General features: G+C 35.9%; 1 protein-coding gene across 18 annotated transcripts in view; it reads right to left on the minus strand.

The window, feature by feature from the left end:
• Positions 1 to 2,134: 2,134 nt before the first annotated feature.
• Positions 2,135 to 24,016, minus strand: part of REPS1 (RALBP1 associated Eps domain containing 1) — a 70,717-nt gene continuing 48,835 nt past the window's right edge. For 3 of the 18 annotated variants that reach the window (XM_075087766.1, XM_075087764.1, XM_075087760.1), the window contains exons 10-20: positions 22,582 to 22,662; positions 19,489 to 19,576; positions 18,526 to 18,627; positions 14,532 to 14,601; positions 12,164 to 12,282; positions 11,363 to 11,427; positions 10,047 to 10,232; positions 8,057 to 8,152; positions 7,310 to 7,458; positions 6,628 to 6,733; positions 2,135 to 5,558 (exon numbers count right to left, since the gene is read on the minus strand). In XM_075087766.1, coding sequence (XP_074943867.1) covers positions 5,490 to 5,558; positions 6,628 to 6,733; positions 7,310 to 7,458; positions 8,057 to 8,152; positions 10,047 to 10,232; positions 11,363 to 11,427; positions 12,164 to 12,282; positions 14,532 to 14,601; positions 18,526 to 18,627; positions 19,489 to 19,576; positions 22,582 to 22,662 — 1,131 coding nt within the window. In that variant the 3' untranslated portion in view covers positions 2,135 to 5,489. Of the gene's footprint in view, positions 5,559 to 6,627; positions 6,734 to 7,309; positions 7,459 to 8,056; positions 8,153 to 10,046; positions 10,233 to 11,362; positions 11,428 to 12,163; positions 12,283 to 14,531; positions 14,605 to 18,525; positions 18,628 to 19,488; positions 19,577 to 22,581; positions 22,663 to 24,016 lie in introns of all 18 variants that reach the window. The other 15 variants (XM_075087763.1, XM_075087761.1, XM_075087758.1 and 12 more) reach the window with 7 other exon arrangements.

The raw sequence follows: 24,016 nt of genomic DNA on the forward strand, positions 1-24,016 counted from the left end.
TCCATTGTTTGGAAAGGCTACAGGAGAAAAGGACAGAAAAACCATTCACAAAATAACATTTGATACTTTTGGCATGAAAAGGTCTAAGAGACTATCAATTTTAGCATGTTTCTTGGTTAGTGAGTCCACCTGTGGCAGAAACCATAAAATCCATCAAAATGATCAGCCTCTTAATTTTGATAAAATGACATGTGAATTAATACTGCTTTTCCACAGGAATTCTCTTGCTTCAACACTACTTTATCCTCAAAGTGCAGAGCAAACCAAGTAATATATTCCTTTCAAGTACCCTTCCACAGCAAAAGGGCCTCTTGATTCTTCTACAACCTCCTGATTCCTCCTATCAGAAAGCAGACGACCAAGTTCCTTCATGAGGGCAGTGAAGGACAACGGCATTGAAGCTCGAGAAGGGTCTGTTGTAAATTGCAGCATTCTTCTTCCAAAGGCAGGGATAAGTAACAGAAGAGACAAGTCAAAATTGGAGGCACACCACCTCTGCGTTTTCTGATAAGATATGCTGAATTACAACTTCCTATAAATTCCTTTCATAATCTTTTTCTTGAAACAGACTGTATTTTCATACTCAGACTGAACTCAAGCTTTACATCAGTTCAAGATGTGCAAAATAAGGTACAACGGCAGTCCATACAGAGTGCTGAATTCCACAGCAGTTAAATGCCATAACCATAGAGCAGGATATATCTCTGTCTCTGTGAGCTCCTCAATAGACTGGGAAACAAACACTCCAGTCATGTAAGGTTCAACTGCGGTATTGCTAGAATTCAGTTTTTCATTAACACACCACTGACTGTCAGTTTAAACTGCTTTCAGTATTTATTATGGTTTGGTCATTTCCTAGGTCAGTCATAATCAAACCAGTCAAAACGACAGAGTAATTCCAACTGCTTCCAGATTAGATGTATTCTTAATATCTGTGAAGAGTGAAAGTGTCAAGAACATATCCTACCAGAGGTGGAAGAGAATTCACATAGCTTTCTGTGCTACACTGTGGTGGCAAAGTGTGACAAATAGTACTAACAGTCACCTTAAAACTTTGGATATAAGCTGTGAGACCACAAACTTAGTGTTTGAGAGTTACAATTCTGAGTTTGAGTATGATAATGAAACAAGGACTGTTTCTGACAATAACTTAAATGCAAGACATCAAATACCTACATAGCAGCAAGCTGGAAAGAAAATCACTTTGGAGTACACTTAATGTACAACTAGGTACAATTAGTGTACAATCAGCAGTGTACACTTTAGGTACAATTACCGTACAATCTAGCTTTAAAGCAGGAATTGCACCTTTAAAGCCCATTTTGCCAATTTAAAGAAATATTACTGAAATTACAGAGTATTAAACCCTCCTCCCAAACAGATAACTGAATTTTGAAAAGCAATTGATTCAAAGACTCCTGTGGGAAAAAGGGTTTATATGTTGCTTGGGTACTAATTATCAGGACAATACTGTATAATCCCGTTTGGTTGTTAGTCTATAGACCTTTTTAACATTATTCCTATACAACCACTAGTTAGTTGTTTTCAAAGCCTATTATGAGAACATAACACCTAGAATATTTTTGTTAATAGAGAATAAAGTCCTTTGTTTTCATGTGCTTTCTTCTAGAGAGCTGTATTATGACTAGTACATCAATATGCATGGCAAAACATGCTGGAATTCTGCTTATGAAATTAAGTTGTACTTCTCAAAAAATGGAACTCTGGGGGGTATAACGGAATACTCAACTGCACATGGATGACTTGGTGAAGTCCTAAGCAACTAAAGCATACAAATTTTGTTTAAAATACACAAGTGTTTTTTTAATCTTCCACACAGAGCAACAATTGCATTGTTATTACTCACTTGGAAGTAACATGTTTTTGTAATGTATTACCATTTCAAGAAACTACATTCTACTACAAACTAAGATTAGAATGAGTCAGGAAACAGTGATTTTGTTTGTCATTAGTGGTTTTGGTTTTTTTTTAAGCGAATCAGACCAGGTCATCTCTAAAGTTGCATTTAGAGACAAACTCTATGCATAGCCGAACCTGGAGAGTAACTCAACTTTGCCCGAAACGTCGAGCGGAAACACATCACATCCCATCCATAAGGGACAGAGACATCTCACACAGGAAACAATGCCGCAGGTTTATTTTCTTTAGTTTTAAGTTTTTATAACCTCAACTTTGTTTATCCCACATAAGACATTTTCAGTAATAAGAGATCCTCTAGTTCATGTACTATACAATTGCAAGTAAAATGAGGGGCATGAAGTACAAAAAAAAATTGAAAATACTAGCTTACATTGGATAGACTTAAAATACTGCTCAAAGAAAGTGTCTTTCCAGCTTTTTACCTTTGCAGTTTGGAAGTCTTCTCTGCAGTCCAAAGGTAGGCAATGAAGGGAGAGAGAAAAACAACTCCAAAGCAGGTGGAATGAAGAAAGAGGCACATTAGTAGGAGAAACAAAGGAAATGCAAATCAAGTGAGACAGAGAGACACTCCTCCAACCACAAAGTCCAAAGAAACACATCTTGCAGGTGTTTCAGAAATGCATGCTGCTGTCCATCCATCCTAGCTGGGTACATGAGTCACACTCCATACTATTTACTAGTCTAAATTTACACTTGCAATATAGAGAGCACATCTCTTGTATGGTACATAAGTCCTTGCCCCAAAGAGCTCACAATCTAAGCCCATAAAAAAAGAATGCATCAAGTAGTTGGATCAAGATCAAACAAATGGAGAAGATAGGGAAGTAATTTTATAAGGAATTAAAGTTGGGTTACGTTACTAAGTGAGGTAACTTCTGAACATCATTGGCAGTGATGTTCTTAAGACAGAAGCAGTTTTTCAGCTACAAGCTCTTCTGATCATGAAAAACTGGTTTGAAACATACTGAGTGATGCATTAAAAGTAATCCACAAAAATTCTTAAAAATAGACTTGTTTGCAAGACACAAAAATGTTCAGATTGCCTAAGTTCTTCATTTGACATGCTAACTTGTCATTCTATTAGAAAGATATGGATGTTACAGAAATTTATATGTACATGTCACATTTGAATGTAAAAGGCTTTTTACATTTAAGCTTAAAATGTTAAATTCTGATTTAAGAGCCCTGGTGCTATAAACAGGCGTAATACTTAAATATTATGAAAATAGTTCTATTTTAAAATGTGTATTTAACTTTAAAATAAACTATGGACAAGATACAGTTGGTTTGAAATCAACATTCTTTGACTACAGTGACTGACACTTTTTTAAACACTGTTCTTGCTACTTGGCAGTTATAATAGTAGTGACTAGTTACCAACTTAAGTTTTAGTTTTGTTTTGGGTTTTTTTTGTTGTTGTTGTTGTTTTGGGTGGGTGGTTTTTTTTTCATTTCCCTGGTTATATCTTATTTTTTTAAGGTCAGTGTCTTGCACTTTACCTACTAATTGGCAAGACATAGTTGAAATGCAATTTGTATGTAACAATTGTGCCCATTTACCTATTGTTTCTTAATCCATTAACATGCAAATAGAAAGTATCTTCTTTTCACGCAACTATGAAATTAATGTCTTTCACACCAGGGAATTTTGCTTTGGATTATATACACAAGCCATCGCAACACTTCCATGACATTTAAAAAAATGTTGGAATAGTTATAATAAAAATTATCATATACAGATTGGATAATTATGGTTAACAAAAAAAAGAGAACTACTTTTTCACCTTACAAACAGCATATCCAGTGGAAAAATCTGACTTGAGCTATCCTTTTGTAAGGGAAGCACATGTTAAGAGAATTTAATTTAAGCATAGAAGTGAGACAGTGATGGTAAGGACTGCTAACAAGGTGATCCATTTAGTTTTCGTTTTCAAAGGTACTCTAAATGAAATCGAATCAGAAATGAAGACTAAAGAACAATACATTTCTTTGACCCAAGTCACTACTACTATTTACTTTTTAGAAGTTACAACTATATTAAATTTTCTTATAGGGGGATACAAAAGGAGTATAGCCACAGATTACCAAGAGAATTTGATCACTTCTGACCAACAGCTAAAAAATGAGAGAAGAAAATGGTCAAGGGATTATGATCAACTTTCTCGTACATGCCACAAAATTACAAAAAATTCCCTGCACACCTGCAATAAAACCCTCCCCTCTATTTGAATGTGTTTCAGTTCCCAGGTAAAGATGAATCAACAAAATTAAAATATTGTGCTGTTTTATTGGTGTAAAAATCACACAATTGCTAGTTCTGATTCTGCAGAGATACATCCATGCAGTTAAACATCTATGATCCCACAGCCAGAAGAAGCCATTAAATAGAATATCTGCTGTTAGTCAGCAATTAATGCAAATTTACATATGAGATCAAAAGGTGTGTATCATACAATATACAACAAATCCTAATACAGTACATCAACCTGAATAGCAGGATACACTCAGGGAACTTTGTTAATAGTGAAGCCTGTCTATATGCCAGAGAAATAAGGCCTGGAAACAAGATGACAGAAGGTACCCCAGAATTCCTAAGAAAACCGTTCATTTTTTTGGTTTTGGTTTTTGTTGGTTTTTTTTTTTTTTGCTGGGAATTAGAAGTTCATAGAGGTATTGACACATTACTTGACAATACAATTTGTTATAGTGAAGACTGGTGGATGTGATCTGTTATTAAAAGGTAATGTGTGAAACATGCAATTACAGGTGGTGCTTAGGTAATGTGTAACTGGTATGTTGGGGATTCACACCCAGCTTTTCACAAAAGGGAGGACTGAAAAAGATCTGTTTGGTAGACTACCAATTGCATCATAAATCTTTATATGCATGCGGCTGAATCAGGATCATGAATGGATAAAACGTGAACACCTGGCAATCTGTGGTTACATACTCTATAATGTATGCAACAAAATCAAATCCAGTTGACACGGCAAACAGCCTGCAAGAACTCTGTCAACCTGAAATAAGTTGGTTTATTGCAAAGAGGCAGGCTTTCTAGAACTGTGAACAGCTTTCCAATTGTGAAAGGCAGCTTGGGAAGTAACATTGGCTGATGACAGAGTACTACTTTTTCTCTTTTCTGGCACAATAAAAATAAATGCCACAGCGAAAGAAGAGTTTATGTGCTTAAAGTTTAAAGTCAACTGATTAGCAATCCTCTTCTGCAAAGATGTTTCAATGGGAAAAAAACCACTGAAAAATTCCAGTTGGAAATTTTGGCGACAAACTCTACAAACTCAAGTCCAACAAAGATCACAGATGCCCACAGAAAATGATGTGAGAGGCAGTGTCACATTCAAGGAGAAAGTTTTTTTTTTCTCTGTACTGAAATTAAAATACTTAAATACAAAAGTGGACAAATTGACAAAACAGAACCACAACATTTAATGTAGAATACAGTGCACTGAGCTAGATGCATGGATCTTTAAATAGGCTTTGAAACCAATACCCTTTTCAAAATTAGTAAATTCACAGTTAACGGCAGTAGGCTTAGAGGTGAGAGAAAGGTCGAAGTTGTTCCAGTTGGACTTCCAGGGAGATTCTCTCTTCAAGAACATCCTACAAAAGAAAGATTTTTCTACTGACTGTCCACAGAGAATGAATACTAAAAATTTCCTCATGCAATCAAAACTGGTAAATGTCAGCTTCCGTTTTGAGAACTAATGTCCAGGTCTTTTCTAGAATCCAGAAAACTCTTCTTCCCATAATCGGAATAGAAGACTGGCTAGCTAGTAATTACTCATAAACAGAAATCAACACTCTCCTGAAAGATGAAGCTACTGAGTATTTCTTCATTCCTTTCATATCACTCAAAACCACAAAGTTATAACCAGCTGCAAAGCCAACTATAATATTTTCAAATGAAGTCTAAAATGTTACGGGGGTGAAAGCTCTCATCTCAGTTAAAGGATTTGAAATTCACATTGTCCCCCAGTTTTTCTTCTTATGTGAATTTTACCCACTTTGACTCTCAAACAGTAACAAGTGAAATTCAGGCTTGATAGCTTACAAAATGGCCTATCTTCCAGTGTAGAGTGTACCACATTAATTCATGTTTATATCTAAGATTTTTTTTTATTAACTTGTTAATTGAAATTAGATATCTTAAGGTAAGAAAGATGGCAAGAGAAAGATGTTAAGATGGTGCCTGCAGATAAATCTAAAATGATAACAGCTGACCTAGATAAAACAGATGACTATTGTTGTTTTTAAGCTGTAAATTTTGTATTCCAGGTTATTATATCAGGATAAAAATATTCGTAATTTTATTAAGACTAACATTTGCTTTTTCTTTCAGAAAGGAGGTGGCTTCAGTTGCCCTTCTCAACATTGCTTTTAAAGTATCTGATGACCACAACAGCTATCCCAAATTATTAACATTAAGATTTTTGCTTTTTTTACTGTAGCTGAAAGAAAATCAATACTTTGAAAACTGTTTTGTAGTAGTAAGAGTGTCCTTTTAAATTTCACAAAGCTTGTCACAATTAGGTATATTCTATGATCTATAAAAACAACTAAATATTTAATATCAATTATCCTCTACTATCTCTATCATTGGTTACTGTGCATCATTTACATCTCGCCCTCTCAGGCTCTTCTCTTAAACAGACAAAGATTATGGAATTACCTTTAGTTGCTGCTGTAGTTCACTATTCAATCTGGCCAAAACAGTGTTGGTTTCCTTGTTACGTCTGATTGATGCCTGAATTGCCTTCTTGTCTTTCCCCACTGATCTGAGAATATATTGGAAGTGTTGTAACAAGTCATTTCATTGGTTAGCTGAATATCTCATTTATAGTCCCTCTTTTTTTTTTTTAAACTTGTTACACTGTTAATTTTCCCCCTTCTACCTGGCTCAACTTTCTTTGCATGAAAGCCACATAAACTTGGTTTCAATGAAACACCAAAAGAAGGACATTTTAAGAACTTGTGATCAATTTTCCAAAGTTCCAACACATCACACCACATTCATTTACCTCAAAGTGACTGATGTAATAGTCTACTTTCATGCTAGGACACAGACTGTTCATTGCAGCCATTATTTAAAAATCAAACACTGCATCTTAATAATTCCACCATTTATTACTAACATACTTGCAGAAGTTAAGAGTTCACACTCAAAATTAAAGATCTCTAAAAGGTCTCTCAGTAGTAGAGGCTTTGGGATAATCTTGTTTAACAGCAAAACACCTTTAAACTGTTAATCTAATTCAAACACATTGAAGTTGTTTGCAACTCCTAAAACAGAAAGCATGTATGCTGTTTAAACGTAAACTTTCCAGTAACAGTTTATACACTTCTTGGGTTACCTAGGAATAGATGGCTGTGAAGCAAGAACAGCAGCTATGACACCTGTTTTCTGTGTATGTTCCTCAGCTTCAGGTCTTAGCTCATCTTCTGATTTTAATCTTCTGCGAATAGGCTTTGGTGGTGGAGCAAGTGGGGTAGTGCCTTTACCCTGAAGAGGAAAACAGCCTATCAATCCGCACAAGCTGTATTTTACTTGGATTATAACCTCCTAATTTGTGTTACATACTCTTAAAATCAGTTACTGAGTTAAATGAATTTACAACCTTTCAGATAGTTTGATGGACATCTAGCTGAATTCTCATATGGTCTGAAAAAACCCAAAATGTAAGTGCTAAATCCTACCCCCTGGTGAAAGGGGAGTAAGTTGCTATGCACTGACAAAGAACTGCAAGCAAAAACACCATGGTACACAGACAACTGCAAATACACAACATCTCAGAGCCGCTTTCCCCCCAGTAACTGTGTGTCTAACAAAAAAGAAGCTACTGTTAACCAAGTTCCGCACTAAACGTTTTGCTCTGTTTCAAAAGTTTGAACACTTAAATATATTAATTTTCTGCTATCTCAAGAATAAAGCTAGTCATGAATATCTGATGCAAAAATTCACCACACATGCCTATTTCCAGCACATATTGGACCTAAGAAAACTGGGTTCAAGCAGAAGCGTATGAAGTTGCTGTTGCAAATCAACAGTTGTATAATTTCATATACATCATGCACTCTCCTTCCAAGTGTACTTTGCATACCGCACTAGTGGGGACATTAGCAGGTGCTTTGTCTTCAACTCTTCCATCTGCTTTGGCAACTCTAAGAGAACTTGCAGAATCAGACGGCTTTTCAACCTGAAGAGATATAAACTATAGTAGTTAGAAAACTACTTCTTAACAAATATTTCATTCAGCAACAGTTGGAATAAGTAGAACATGCTTGTTTCTCATACATGAATACAGTTAACACCTAAAATTCCAGTTTCAGTTTAAGTCTTCTTTAGAATCACAGACTGGAGTACAACAATACCTGCTTTGGAGCAAAACCATCTAAAATTATCTCAGAATCACAGAATGGTTTAAGTTGAAAGGGACCTTTAAAGGCCATCTAGTCCAACTCCCCTGCAGTGAGCAGGGACATCTTCAGCTACCCCAGGTTGCTCAGAGCCCTGTCAAATCTGACCTGGAATGTTTCTAGGGATGTGGCAGCTGCCACCTCTCTGGGCAATCCGTTTCAGCGCTTCACCACCTTCATTGTAAAAAAAAAAAGTCTTCCTTATATCCAGTCTAAATCTGCCCTCTTTTAGTTTAAAACCATTATCCCTTGTCCTGTCACAACAGGCCTTGCTGAAGAGGTTGCCCCCATCTTTCCTACAGTCCCCCTTTAAGTCCTGAAAGGCTGCAATAAGGTCTCCCCAGAGCCACCTTTTCTCCAGGCTGAACAACCCCAACTCTCTCAGCCTGTCCTTGTAGGAGAGGTTCCAGCCCTTGCATCATTTTTGTGATCATCTAGGTCACACACACTGTTTTGCCCTGGGAACAGCTTACAGAATAGTAAAAAGCTGTCCTTCCAGAATCAATACTCAGACCTGTCTTTTGATACAGAAATTAAGATTTGATACAAAATCTAAAATCACTATGAAAAAAAGACGGAAGTAGTTATTTGAAAGTACCCTGCCTTCAAGAATTGTACTCCGGATGTTGGAAGTCCTCTGAATAAAGTCAAATCCCCAATGTTATGAGGCACTGTATAGTACAAAAGCAGCTGTGGCCCGATGAGAAACTGCTACAGCTGTTTCTGTTATTACATTACCACCATTATCTGTTACTGCCAAAGGTTAATCCCTTCAGCAGAACACAATGCAACTGTTCCCCATCCACCTCAATGCAAAACAATCAGCAAGCTTAACTTAAGCAGTTTTCAGCAGCAACTTAAGCTAACACAGCTGATACTGCTACGAGGTACATAGAGAGTGCTCAAATGGTTCTACATCATTGACCTTCCTGATTAAACGAAGCAAGAACATGCTGCTGATAGCTGGAAGAACTTTAAAGCACCACAGGTACTTTTGCAACTAAGGATGCAGAAGTGCCCCAAAGAACTTACAATCCGGATGAAGCCTACAAATTACAAAAGGAAAACGTTAAGTAATTCATATAACAGCAGTAAGCTATTATGACATTAACAGGAATAAACCATGAGGCTTCCAAACTTTTAAGTCCTGTGTCTGTAGCAGGAAAACAAGGTTTTGTAACCATCTCTAATGATCTATTATAGAAGGATGCCAGAGCTCTAGTCACTTTAGCTGTTTGTCCAATGGCTTTGAACAACACCAAATTACTGGAGTTTTAGCAGATGTTTACATTACTTGACAGTCACCTCATTTATTAAGACAGACTACTTTAAAACTTACCAGTAAGCATTTGGAAGGCTGGAAGAGCGAGCAGAAAAAAAGTTTTGCCTGTGCTAAGTCTTGAATGCACCAACACAATTACGTTGTGCACATATATGTTAAATACAAAATCTTTTAAATTACAGTCAAGATCTGAGAACAAAATAATTTCTTCTGCCTAGGTGTTTAGCAGTTACTAAATAAGTGTGGCAGTGTCTAATGTAATTGCTTTCTTGCAATGGATTGGGACACTATAACAAACCCCCACTGAGTTCAAACAGCAGAAGTAGGTTTTAACAAAGTCTCATAACTGTTGGCAGTGTCAATTGCTCAACAAGATCTTCACTTCCGCTCACCTGCAGGACTTCTGAGTGTGTTTCAATTTCATCATCTTCCTCTTTGTTTACACCTGAAACAGCAAATGCCTCAAACTGGCTGAAGTCTGCAAAATTTGGCTGTTCTGGTATTTGTTGAGGTGAGGTACTGGTATGAGCTATTAGGCCTTCAGCATCTGCTGGGCGATGCACATGAGGACCTGCACCCTGCAATAAAGTAACAAAAATACTTAGTGATATTGTTCTTAACAGTTATTTAATGCAAAGAATCTTGCCAAACAACAGTTTATGACAGAATGTTAAAGATTATTTGCTTTTTTAGTGGACAAAAATTCATGTCCTGTCAGTAGGACAAAGTGCATCTCATCCAAGACACAGACAGACCGACCACATTCCACGTTTATACAAATAGAGAAATATTTAAGAGAAAAAGGAAGTTCAATCAGATATGCTATTACTCAGTGAGACTAAAGATGGATACACTGTAGGACTATCTAGACACATTGGACAGTAGATGTTTCTGCTGTAACAGTCCAGCTTGGCTCTGTCAGGCTCGATACAGATTTTTGGTCTAGTTCCATAGGGAACCAGGCTTATGTGATCACACTGTATGGAATATGCCTGTCACTGTACCCTCCTTCTTTGCAGAAGATTTCTGGATCCATTGACTGACTTCAGTTGCTGTTAGAATCTGAGTTACCAAGTAGCTGATGCTGAAAAACAACTGAAAAGCAATTTTATCTGTCCCATGTCAGATTTGCACAGCAGTTGAAGGATTCAGCTGGTGGAGACAAAGAAAAAACAACTTTTCCAGGATTTGTTTTCTACCAAATCAGCTAACTGAACTGACTCAGACCAGGACTGCAAAGATCACCAAGTCTATGACAAAGGAAGATGCAGGATCACTCCTTTCGGGAGCAGGCATGTTATGTAAAACTATATCCTGTGCCAGACACAGATGGAAGACACACACTTATTTTGCAATGCTTTGAAAGATTGCTCTAACAGTCTGTGTTATGGCCTGTTAGCTATACAGGGATAGGTAAAGAAATGTGATAGTGTACTCTCCTCTCTTTCATATAACTCAGAGTTCCAGAGCCACTCATTCCTTCTCAATCTCTACTTTAACTGCTTCCCATGGTTCTACCAGAATCAATTCTTTATTCAGGAAAGGCTAACCTTTGGCTATAGTCTAGGTTTTGCTATCATTCACATCCTGGCAGTTTAAAAAAAACTACCAAGCAATACTACTCATTTTAAAAATAAGCTAGAATTCAGAGTTAGATAAAAATAATTCATCAAGTATGATTTTTTTTTTTCAAAAGTGACATCGCCACCTGTGAAGGCTGTGGTCTTGGAGGCACTGCAGGGGGATAGGCAACAACTCCAGCCTGTTGCTGTCCTGTAAAAGAGATACCGTGTTAGGCCAAGATTGTTACTCTTCCCATTACAGGGCTAATTTATTGACTTGTCAACATGGAGAAATCCTGCATTTGCCTACATATTAACCTGTCAAGTTGAGCACATCTGCTTTCAAATTTGCAAAACAGACAAAACAAGGAATCAGCACATGGATCTTGTCCTTTGTTCCAGCTCAAAGTACAAGACACATGGTCATACTTTTCTGATCTTAGTCCTTTTCGTTCTTTTACCCTCATTATAAGCTCTTAACATTTTCTCATAATTTATGATCCTGAATTGAAATATACAAGTCAGAAGTACAATAAAAACCCTTAAGCAAAGTATCAGAAACTACCTTTGTTCATTTCCTCTGAAGTGAAATACTTAACACCCACCTCTAATACATCTGATACCAAAAGAACTCCTCTTGAAAATTTACTGGCAGACTCAATTCTCTGCATGTGGGTACACTACCAAAATGTTATTTCCTGACTTTGCTTCCCACATTCATCTAAAGGACTACAATGCCAGCATTCAGAACTTACTTCTAAATCGTTTAAGCAAAGTGGAGTACAAATTTTAATACGAATAGGAAGAGTGATAACATTTTCAGCTTTTTCATTCAGAAGCAGTGTTTTAAACACACACTCTAAATCTTTCCTGAGAGGCAAAAAAAATTGTCTGCTTCAGGAATATATGTGCTGAAAAATAATATACACTAGGCATACTATATATACCTGGGGTAACTGAAAAGGATCTGTTCATATCTAAAGACGATGAGCGAGAATGAGAAGGATGAGGCCTTGGAGGGGGTGGCGGTGGCGCAGTGTTATCTGGAGATGTTCCCGAATGTGATCTGCAAAACATATAAGCTTCCGTAGTGATTTTAGGCAGCTACAACAGAACTAAAATTCAAAAGTTCTCCAAAGTATACAGTTTAAAAAAATGAAGTTTAACAGATGGAAAAGAGCCTGATTGCCATTGATTTTGAAGATTGCAAAATCAGTTTTAAACTTCTAGTATTCTTTGATTTCAAATGGTTTTGTATTTCTATTTACTTAAACTTCTGTTATCCCAATTATTCTTATATTACCGCAAGTAATTTATCTTTGGGAAACCAAGACCTTGATACACATCCCGCAAAATCGTAGTTCATGAACAGAGAATCCTAAATATGGTCATTCCATCCAGATGGTAGTCACTATAATCTGCAAAGTACGTAAGACGTAGTCAACATTCTGATTAGGTTTTAAACAGGTTAAGTTCAATGTCACTGAAGAAGAATATTAAATTTCTGTGGGACCTGCCTCCAGGTATATTGAGTTTAAGGATATAGCTCAGTGTATGAGATAGCTGTTTAATTCTCTGCCTGCAGTTTTCCAAATCTATATAGCAGGTAGCATCTTCAGAAATTTTAACTCATTCTTAGGTAGGATCACCATCTAGTGGATACCTGTTGTAAGTTCATCGAGCACACGCACAAAGGATAGAAGGATGAAGTACTGCACTAAGTGCCTTTTAAGTGGGGTTTATTGTATACAGAACCTTTGTACAGCTTCCATTTAAAAACAGCTTGCAGAAGCTTCCTAACTAGTCCAATTTGAGCAAGACACATTTACTGAATCACTGACATGAATACGGCTATTCTTTTATTCAACTCAAATAAGCGATAAAATCTTCTCTATGACTAACTTCTGCAACATTCTTCTATGACTATCGTAAGACAAAACTAGGAGAGGTAAGAGGATCCTTAACTTCACACAAAATCTGAAATTGCTGAATGTATAAGTCCTGATAGAAAACTGAGTTATTGCAATAGAAAAATCTGCTTCCTTAATACACTCTCCAGGACAATGCTTCTGTAACACAGCATAACCTTCCAGCTGATGAAATACAAATCTAACTACATTGACTCCTAGGGTCAGCCCTCTAGCTAGTCTAGTATAAGAGGCACAAGGAGGATATAAAAGGGACAAAGTGGTTTAAGCACATTTCTGAAGTGTTATCTGACAAAGCCTTGACAGTTTTTGCTTTTTGAAAATACAAGTAGTATTCTGTGCTAACGGTAGGGTTAAGGACAATGTCATCTCTATAGATAATATTGTAATTGATAGAAGAGATATCAGTGGAAGGAAGTAAAAGAGGAAGTGGGAGAAAAAATTTCTTGGGTGGACACTGCCAGAATTGCCAGATCTGGACAGAAGCTACCTGTGCCATAAAGCAGCAACTAATCAGAAAACACTGTAAGAGAACCCAGATCAAAATCAGAGAATAACATGTTGAAACCATCATGTCGATAGTGCAAAAACATACATAGAAGCAGGACAGAATCAGATTTGCCATTAAGTAACAATGGAGGAAAGGAGTTTTCAAGCTGCAGTACTGAAAGGCAATTGCAAATCTTTCTTTGCTATTGAAGTCACCCTAATTATTTCTGTTTTGAAACTTACCTCTGAAACTGATTGTAAGGTGGCTAATGGCATAGCTGGTTTTTAATCCTATGCAGGCAGATTTAATAGGAATAATTAGCACCAGCTAGTACAACACATTGTCTTATGTCAAATGATGCAGTTGTTGGTTATGCACTTGCATAGCTTCCTCCAGTCCCTTAATTTATGTGGGTCTGGGACTGCCCTTCATAAAAGCCCATTATTGAAAGAGACTGAGTTACTTCAATGACATTTCTAATTTATGTTTTACTCTTTTATGCTACAAAGTGACAAGGTCCTCTCCATTAATGCCTAACGGATATTTTTAAAAATACAAAAAATTGGTTTCAAGTAACATCATTATCTCCTGTGCATACATTCCCTTGTGTGTTAAGGGGAAAGTCTTTATCTAGATTTCTGACTGAATGTGGAATTTAATTTGATTGGCCAATCCCAAACAACTTTTTAGACTGCATTAGTTCTTGAATTTTCACTTCACATTAACAGGAAGAGCATACATTGTTAAGACATTAGAAAACAGACTGACTCCAGATTCCCAAGTGTTAAAATTGAGTCTCTTTAGCCATCACTCTACAAGCTAGTTGTCAAACAATCAGAAGCTCAGAACAGGCTTCTTTAAACACCTTTTTTTTTTCCCAGTTGCTACTCTACTGACCTTTGCCGCGTTACAGTGCTTCCAATTTGCTCTGGATCTGAAGTATAGGAGTCTGAACTGCTGTAACCATCTGCTGGTAAGAAAAAGTACAAAGTTTCATATTTGTTTTCCATTAATAATATACCCTAACACATATAGGCAATATATAATTTCAAATATCCAATTTTTATTTTTATCTTTTAAGAAGTTTTATGTCCTTGTATTGCTTCCTGTAAGGTATCAACTGGGCAGAATTCAAAATCCTTGAGTCTGAATAATTGACAGATCCAATACAAACCAACTTCCATCCCTCAATAACCAATGTTGGTTACTACTGGAATATACTGAAGAATAAAACAATGATAATATTATATTTAAAAAACAAAATATAAGTTTCATAAGCAATAATTTTTAAACACTTGACATCCTATCACTTCAACAATCTAGCCAACAAAAGCAAGGGATATCCAAGGGAAAAAAAAATTTGTAGGATGTGCTTGATTTTAGAAGTGCTGAAGGATTGTCACCAACCCCAGAAGACAGAAAAAGGAAGAGATATGTACGGTACACAGATGAACTCAGGAGCTTTGCTACTGCTGCAGCTTCTGTACCTTTGAGGCTGGTGGTCAGCTGTTTTGGACTACATCTTTTTAAAAGCTTTCAGCTTTTGGTTAAGGCAACCTACAAAAACGAAAGATGCTATTACAGCATCAAAGACAATTTCCTTCAAGACAAGCTTCCCCTTAAACGCTGTGCAAAGCTTGAGGTTTCTTCCCCAGAAATTAGGAGGCTCACCAAAATCACAAGATTTGTGTGGAATGAGTGTAGACAGAAAAATGGATCTCAGAATAATTTGTCACAAGTGATGATTCCAGAGCACTGCTAAAGCACAATTCAAGGTGGGAAGTCACTGGAGCAATGAAACTCACCTGATTAGTTATCAGTAAAGAAGAAAATTCTACTCAAGAACATTAAGATTTTTTTTCTGAATTACCCAGTCTCAAAGGACTACTTTAAGCTACTAGGACAATCAAGTTTTAAAAAAATGTTAAGACACATCAACCAGGACCCAGAGATGAGAACCCTGCAGAGATGACTTTCCTGTTCAACAAGGCACATTCTTACCTGTTACATTTTTTTTCCTTAAAACTGCAGCTACATTAATCTAGTGAAGTTGGCTCAAGACCTTTACCATGCAGTCAGCTGATGAATACCTTACTTCAAGTTAATTTCAGATTAAAAGTTATTTTACAGGTTTACAGGTGTGTCCCTATTCAATGAGGCCTACAGAGACTTAAAAAAATATATCTATATACACATTCTTTAAAAAAAAGAAAGAAATGGCTACTGAGACAACATTTAAGTTTTCAAGGATAAAATGAGAAAATTAAGTTTTAATTAGGTTTTAAGCAGAAGTTGGTTATATGGCAAATGAAATTATCTCCCTCCAGTCCAAACATCTCTAGTACTGGGTATATTTCTCAGACCATTCAGGATGAAATACAACCTAGTCAAACAAGAATTCATGTAATCACACTTCTAAAGAAAGAAGAGTAATTCCTTCTGGACCAAAAAGTTTTGCATCATTTCAGTACAAAACTATTGTGTTTACACTGATAATAGAAGTATTTCTAAACCCATTTCAAATACATCTGAACAGTAAACAACTTCAATGGTTATATAAGGCAAAGGATGGTCACTGTGGAAATTTAATCTTCATACTACACCAATATTGGTTAATCCAAACTCATGAGTTTGAACACAATCTTAAATCTAACAAACAGAATCCTCCTTCAGTATTGCCAGTAACATAAGCATGACAGTCAGGTTGTCCTTAATGACCTAATGAAGTAGCTTGTTGCTTTAAAGTTAAAACAATCTGGGAAAACAGCAGTTCTTTTTTTCTGCTTTTATTTTCACTTACATATTAACAGTTTGAACACTGTGGGTGTCCAGCAATCAGAAGAATTATTGACTAACTTCTCCAGTTATCACTTTCTGAGGTTATATACCCTCTCTTCTTTGTTCCAAATCACACAACTTGCACAGAAAGACAACTGTGCTGTGCCCGTGACTACTGACTTCTTTCTTATCTCATACAATGGAAAAGTTTGTCCCTGCTTCCTGGCTTAGCTCGGAGCTGCTATTTACAAATTCACAACTTCCAAGCTGAAATATTGTTGATGTGAAGCACACAAAATAAAGACAAAATGCTAACTTCTTCACATAAGGATGATGCTTATAAATCTCCATTGGTTCTCCATTCAAATACTACTTTAATATATTGATCCATGAAAAGCAGACTACGAGAAAATAATTAACCTGCATTTAAACTTTGATCAATAAAACACTAAGGAATCTGTACTCTTCTGTGCAATGCAGAAAAGAACAAAATATTCCAGAATAAATGTTCTTAAGAATATCCATTTATGAAACACTTCCAAACCAGCAATATATATTTAAAAAACCAGAAAAACAACTTGGAGAAAGACTTGCTTAAATATAAGATTGAGACCCCTTTTCTCAGATTAATTCTGGCACAGCTAAACAAAAGTAAGCAACTAAAGCCAACACTGAAAAAATTAGTGCAGCTCAATAACTCAAGGAAGCACACTACAGACATGGTCACTGATTTAACTTAGAAGGTGCTCAGATACACTATTAAAGTATGATACTTAAGAACATAAAGAAATGCAATTACCAAGGCAGCGAGTCGGCACAAAAAAAAAAAGTCCTGTTAGATTTATAGTAGTTTTTAAAGCATCAAAAATTCATTTTCTAGAGTTAGCTTTATTAAATGATTGCTTCAGGATTCGCCTGAAAGGTGTTAGCTATCCAAATTACTTCCAATATTGACAAGAGCTGTTTCTTCATAAAAAGGATGGGCATTCCATGATAACTACAGATTGAGGTATTACAGTATGTTATACTGCAATGAGGTTTGTTTTATTTCACTACACTCTTTCTCTGAGGGAAGAATACTTCTTGGTATAATTACAGTTACAGGCCTTTTATCAGAGGTTAAGCTATACTCAGATAAGGAAAAAGGAGTACAGAGGGGTTCTCATACCTTACATGCTGCATATAGTAGTAGTTTCCCCACTAAAATACCATGTTTGCTCATTCTTTCTTTTGTATCAAAACTATCTAGTAAAACCAGAGCTCTGCTTGAAAAGAGAGAGACAGGTTCAAGATGTTGCTCAGAATGAAGTGTTCCACTGAGACAGAGTTCATGAGGAAAACAAAACAGTGCAAACAGGCACCTTCTGAATTACTCCTATATTACAAACCAACAAGAACACTTTTGTCTTAATACTGCACAAAGGACTCAATGAGTTCTTCATACCTTACTGTTACTGAAGAAAAGTTCCCAGCTTAAACAACAACATCTCAGAAACAGACTCCCAAGAGTCATTCAGGCCACATATAATCTGGGATCTCTCTCCATATTAGAGAAGTAGACTAATCAAAATAACGCAAAATGGACACAGGAGATACTGAAAAATCTAAAAGGCTGTTAGAAGCAAATAAACACTTGAAAAGCTGTTCCTAGAAAAGAAACCTAGAAGTCTATCGCACTTTCTTAGTAGCTAAACCAGATGAGAAGTGCCTGAAAATTTTGTGGTCAACAGGTCTTCACTCTTCAGAAAATATGTTTGCTATCACATGGTTCTGAGGAAATAGAATCAAATGCTACTTAGTCAGTTCCACTTTCCTTACATTTCAATTTCTCATCCTGAGGTTAAAAGAGAAAACAGGATGATGGAAGAGAACTGACAAAAATGAACTTTCTTTTTTTGAACACATATGGCAGGAAAACATCTCCAGTTATATCTGCAGAACTTACCTACTACTTCAAATATATACTTCATATCAGAAATGTCTCTATTCTTAGGATAAGTTTATAATTTTAGAGCTTCTGTTATCTAGCAAGTTTTCATTCACTGAAGAAATATATCAGATATATATTTTGCATAAAGTAAAAAATGAGATCAGAAAGTACTTTGATACTTACTAACTGTATTTCCAGGTGTAAATTTTACAGATGAACTCATTTTGTTTTCTTCTGGGAGATCAGGTGGTTTCACAAGTAGTGGGCTAGTAGGGTTAGCATGATCTAGATGGAAAAACAACCCTAATAAACAAATGTGTTCAAACCAGCCTTTACTTCTGATGCCAAAGCTTTACATCAGTTTTCTGCCCTTATCTGAAATGCTGTACTCAAGACTAAAATTTTTCTATTTTAACACTTTTGGTGTATGATTTATTTTAACTTCAACGTTTTACATTGTAATAGTGTTATTTCTATTTCTCAGTGTTAAGAGTTGGGAATCTTTACCTATTTACAAGGCTAAGAAACTTTTAAAAGGAATGTGTTGTGGATACTTGTTTATTCTCATATGCTAAAGACTCTGCATGAGTTACATGACTTTAGGAAATACTGGCATATTGGGACACATCTGTAAATTGAGACTCCACTGTTCCTCAAGGAAAATTATCAAACCGCCTTGCTTATTTGACAGGAGTATTTTAAAAAAAAGATAAAGAGAAGAAAAGGCCTACCAATACTCCCAAATGCTGTCAAGTTTCAAAATAATAAACGCAGTATTTCTGACCACAGTAGAACAAGCTTTATCAATGCAGGCTATGTTCTCCATCTTCACAGTCTCCTTCTGTATTTAATAACGAAACTCAGATATTCTCCTGGAGGCCCAAATCAAAGCTATATCATGATGCTCCTAAACTACTCCAAGCAATGATCTCCTATAGATGGTGAAATCCTCACAGTTGCAAACGGCCAATTCAAACTCTGCACCTATCTGAACAGTACTCTAATTCTTAACTCAGAGAATCTCATTAATTAGTCTGGTTACAACTCCAGATATATTCATCTAAGAAAAAAGTCAGCATGTTTAAGGGAGCAAAGGCAACTCTAATTTCAAAAAACTTTCCTAATTAGCAAAAGAGAATATCCTACCACTTCCAGTTCTTTTAAGCTCCATTTCCTGCATGTGGATTTTGCTTGGAGTCATTCTTATGGGAACTGGGTGCACAATTGCAGTGTCCTGTGGAGGAAACGAGTTAAGTGATGTTAATCTAGTTTTAAATTGTTCTATTAGGAGTCTCTGACGCCATGCAAAATGTCATTTCTAAACAAAATTTCATTAATTTAGTTCTTTGCACAGTTCCAAGGTGTAACCTAGCATACTACTTTAAAAGGGCACTAGAAGTATTTCTGTAGATTACTGCATTGTAAACAGGACCTGAATTTTACCAGCTTTCCACCACTTTTGGCATACCAGATATCTGTTACTTGAAGCGCATCTTCAAAAAACCCCAAAACACAAAATCCACCCCCAAACCAAACACCCCCCCCAACACCCTCCCCCAAACCCAACTGAAAAACCCCAACAAAACGAACAAAAAGACCAAAAAAACCAAAACACCAAAACCCAAACCAACTTCAAAACCCCTTGGCTTTATTTACAATACCTCAGGAAGTTATGGCCTCTAACAAAAAGTGTAAGTATTTCTCTGTAAAATAGGTACTTTGTAGTAGTTTAAGATAAATAGTTTCAGGAGTCTTGGAAATAGTAAAATCTTCTAAACTTTAGTATAATAAGCCCTCTGGAATATATCTCCAGGTAGGTATTGACCTTACACTTCGGCATTTTCTTTGTAGTTCAGACAAGGGACTCCATTTTAATGTACTTTATAGGCATCCTTTTCCATTTGGTTTGGAGACTGAGTGTAGATGGCTTATAAATAAATCTCAAAACTTTTATGTTTGTTCACAAGTAACCTAAAAATATGGGCATAGCTGTTTGAGTTTTTGTTACTACCATCTATATTCGGAATATATAAATGTGTGGGACAATGACAGCCTGAAAAAATCCCAGATTATATTCTGTCTCTAGAAATAACAAGAAGTTTCAAAGCTACCCCTGTATCAGAAATTTAGTATGTTCTGACTACTCAAGTAGATCAATTTCACCAGGCACCATACATCTACACTAATATTTTCTGAAACTGTTTAAACTGGCTTGCACAACTCTTGTTGTAAATATAAGCTTCTAAAACTACTTTCTAGTCACAGCTCAAACACTTCTGTCACACCAGGCTTTTAGGAACAGTTATCACTTAAATACATTGCAAATGAGATTATCATGCAAAGATCACTCTTGCTGTAGTTACTTCAGTCCTCTGCTGTAATCTAATGTGCAACTACTACAAAAATCATGTCTCAAACAGTTAAAAGGATTTTTATATAATGTGTTAATTCAGGTCATTAATTTTACACAAAACAAGGTGTAACCAACTTTCACTTACAATAGGCAAATTATGTACTCTTTTACTCTTTCCACTTATATTTTACCTCCAAAGCAGCTGGCTTTTCCAACAAAAAGAAAGAAACAGGTCTGTGAATTTACTCTAGTTCGTTATTAACAACTGCTTGAGAAAGCTGATTCTCTCCTTTGGGAAAGCAATCCTACGCACCACTGTCAAGACTGCTAAAATAAGAAGTCTACACGCTGTCACTGAAAGCCTGCTGTCACTTGTTCTTATTTTCATATGAAAATGAAGGCTCTGAGGTACCTATTCCCAAAATCTGTTACCTTAGCCAGCATCAAGGATGCTTGCCGTTCTTTAGAATTCTTCTCACTACAAGCATTGTAAGACAATGATCCAAGAATGCAATCTCCCAATATATTTTTGTATTTCTACTGAATTTTTTATACACACAAGCATATGACTATATATAAGTTTTCCGTATATCACTGTTCTACTTTTTAGATTATCAACATATTGGGAAAAAAGTCAAATTTCAGATTTCTGACATTTACTAATTATGTGTAAAAATAAATTATTATCTTATTGTGGAAACAAGACAGTGATAGCTCTTTACTGTCAAGCAATTATACAGAGTAAGAAACAAATATATATTTATTTCCATCATGTTTACTTCATTAAAACATAAAAATACCGTATATTTAACCCAAAAAAGTATTTCTCTGATGAAAAAGGGCTGGTTTTCACTTTAAGTATGACATTTTCATTTGTTTCGAATGTTTACTAGGGGCAATTTTGAGCACAGAACAGTGTAGTTTGAATTCTAGCTTCCAGCATCTAGAAATGCTATTCCCACATAAATATCAGTGTTATCCCTGAGAGTGGAGCACTGAGGTTTTAAAAATATATTTCTGTATTTATGTATCATTTCAGAAGCGACCTGTTTAATATTAAAAGCAGTTAAATGTGTATTATGTACACCTATTTTATTTTGTTATATAATCAAATGGACACTAATACTTTAATTAAATTAAAATGGACACTAACAGTGGTAATTAAATCTGTAAGAAAAGCAGCATGAAAGCAGCAGCTAAATAGTGAAGTAATTTTAATGCATTTCAGAACTGCTTCAATGTCACATGTTTTAAGTTTAAAACCAGCAGAACTTGAAACACTGCAGTGAATTTTTGGCTCCCAAATTGACAAAATATAATCCTTCAGAGCACTCCTCACTGAGTGAAGCATTAGAAGAGCACAGGTTTAGCTGGAGAACTGAAAAGCCTTATTAATAAGTAACTTGGTGAAAACATGAGGAGTATGAAATACCACACCCTTTAAAGCCCAGTACTTTTTTCAGTGAAGTTGGCACTGTCAACTCCTAAAAGTTTGTGCAAATCAAGCTCTGCAACTTGAAAAAAACCAAAAACACTGAAGGCACAACCTAATCCAGGATTAGTTTTTATCACTGGGTTAACTTGTGTTAACTTAGAAATATTTTCAAAAAAATATTATGTTGAAATACTTTGTGTAATACAGGTTTTGATAGCAGTGTTGTAGTACATCAAAATCAAGGGGGAAAAAAGCATTCTTTGCACTCAGATCTTAAACATGGTCAATACTAGAAAATTTATATTCCTAAAATAAGCGAAAAAATTAAGAAGCCTGCCACCATTCCCCAAAAAGCAGTCCATGGAATCATGCATAACAGCTAAATACAATGAATGGAAATTCAGTGTTAATAAAATTAATTTCAAACAAGCAAGCTAAGTGATTGACTTACAGGATCAGCTGGTGCAATGTTAGAATCAAATTGGGTCAGAGTTTGTGAGCTTGAAGAGCGTTCGCTAAATGTCTCCCACTGCTGAACAGACAGAGGAGAGAAGTCAGCATGATGAGAAAGATGGGAGTAAAAGATCACTGAGGATAGCACAGTAGTTCAGAGGTTGCACTGGAAAGTACTATATTTGCACTGACAGTACTGGACTTGGAAAGCACAATAATACACAATAAGTATTTCCACATCAGTCTAAGATTGTTGTGCAACCAAGTTTGTAATCCATCAATATTAGTCTTTATATTCACATTTCATAATGAAGATACCGGTGCACAGTCAATACAGAAGTACCTTCAGAGTTTGTGTTCTCCAATGAAAATCATACAAGCAAAAAAACTGGTTAAGCCATTCAAGTACTGTAAAGATAAAATCAGTGCCTCATGTTGTGCGCATTTGTAATTATAAAATCCACAGAAAGGTGCCTCAGCCTTGTTCCTGCCGAGTTTCAAATATATTTTTAAAATGCTGATTTTCTCACAAAATCCCAGACAAATGAACACTGACCAGAGTACTTCAACTATACCAGTTCCGCTTGCCAGTGCAACCCCCGAGAAGTGATTCTATGCTGTAAGAGTACTTTTACAAGTCTAAATCACTGAAAAGGCAAAGAATTCAATTAAAACACACTGTTGATTGCTAAAAGCAAATAAGTCAATCTCTGAACAATTTTATAAGATATAGGCATGCTGTATCAATACATGTTTGTCAAGAGTCCTCATGCTTAGTAGCCAAGCTACAGACACAACTGGATCAAAGTACCAAAGTACATAAAATTAGTCTGTGATCCAGAAACCAGATTACAAGTCACAACAGAAACATTAAAGTAGTTGTATTTTGGTAAAATAAGAACTAAATATTAATGAAGTTTCAAACTCTACAACAAAAGTTATAAACACAAAATTTTTAGTGCCCAGAAAATTTGACAAAGATTACATTAGTATAGCTGCAGAAAAAAAATAAATATTCTGGTCCCATCTCCAGAGGCATATCAATGTAACTGATTCCAGAAGATACAGGACAAACTATATGATGTTAGTCAACCTAATCTCACGTGCTCCTCTATACTGAGCTATATTCGGTGAGTGGCCTCTATGTGAACCTAGTCTAAACCAGTTATTTCAGAAGGAACTCTTTATAGAAATTCCTAAATGACAGTTTTAAATCAGCCGAAATGAAATTCAGGAAAAGATTAACTAGATTTGTAAGTGTTTTCATGCATGGTGTTGCTCCTTGTAGAGACAGAGCCTTGTCTCCTCATTTCAAACTTTAAATTAAGGCAAAGATTATGGGACACTGTTTATGTGGGGATTTTGGGTGGGTTTTTTTCCCTGCTTGTTTTGTTGTTTGTTTTTTTTAAAGGCACAGAACTACCCCCTTCATG

This window comes from Phalacrocorax aristotelis, chromosome 3 (genome assembly GCF_949628215.1).
Source record: "Phalacrocorax aristotelis chromosome 3, bGulAri2.1, whole genome shotgun sequence".
In the NCBI taxonomy this organism is placed as follows: domain Eukaryota; kingdom Metazoa; phylum Chordata; class Aves; order Suliformes; family Phalacrocoracidae; genus Phalacrocorax; species Phalacrocorax aristotelis.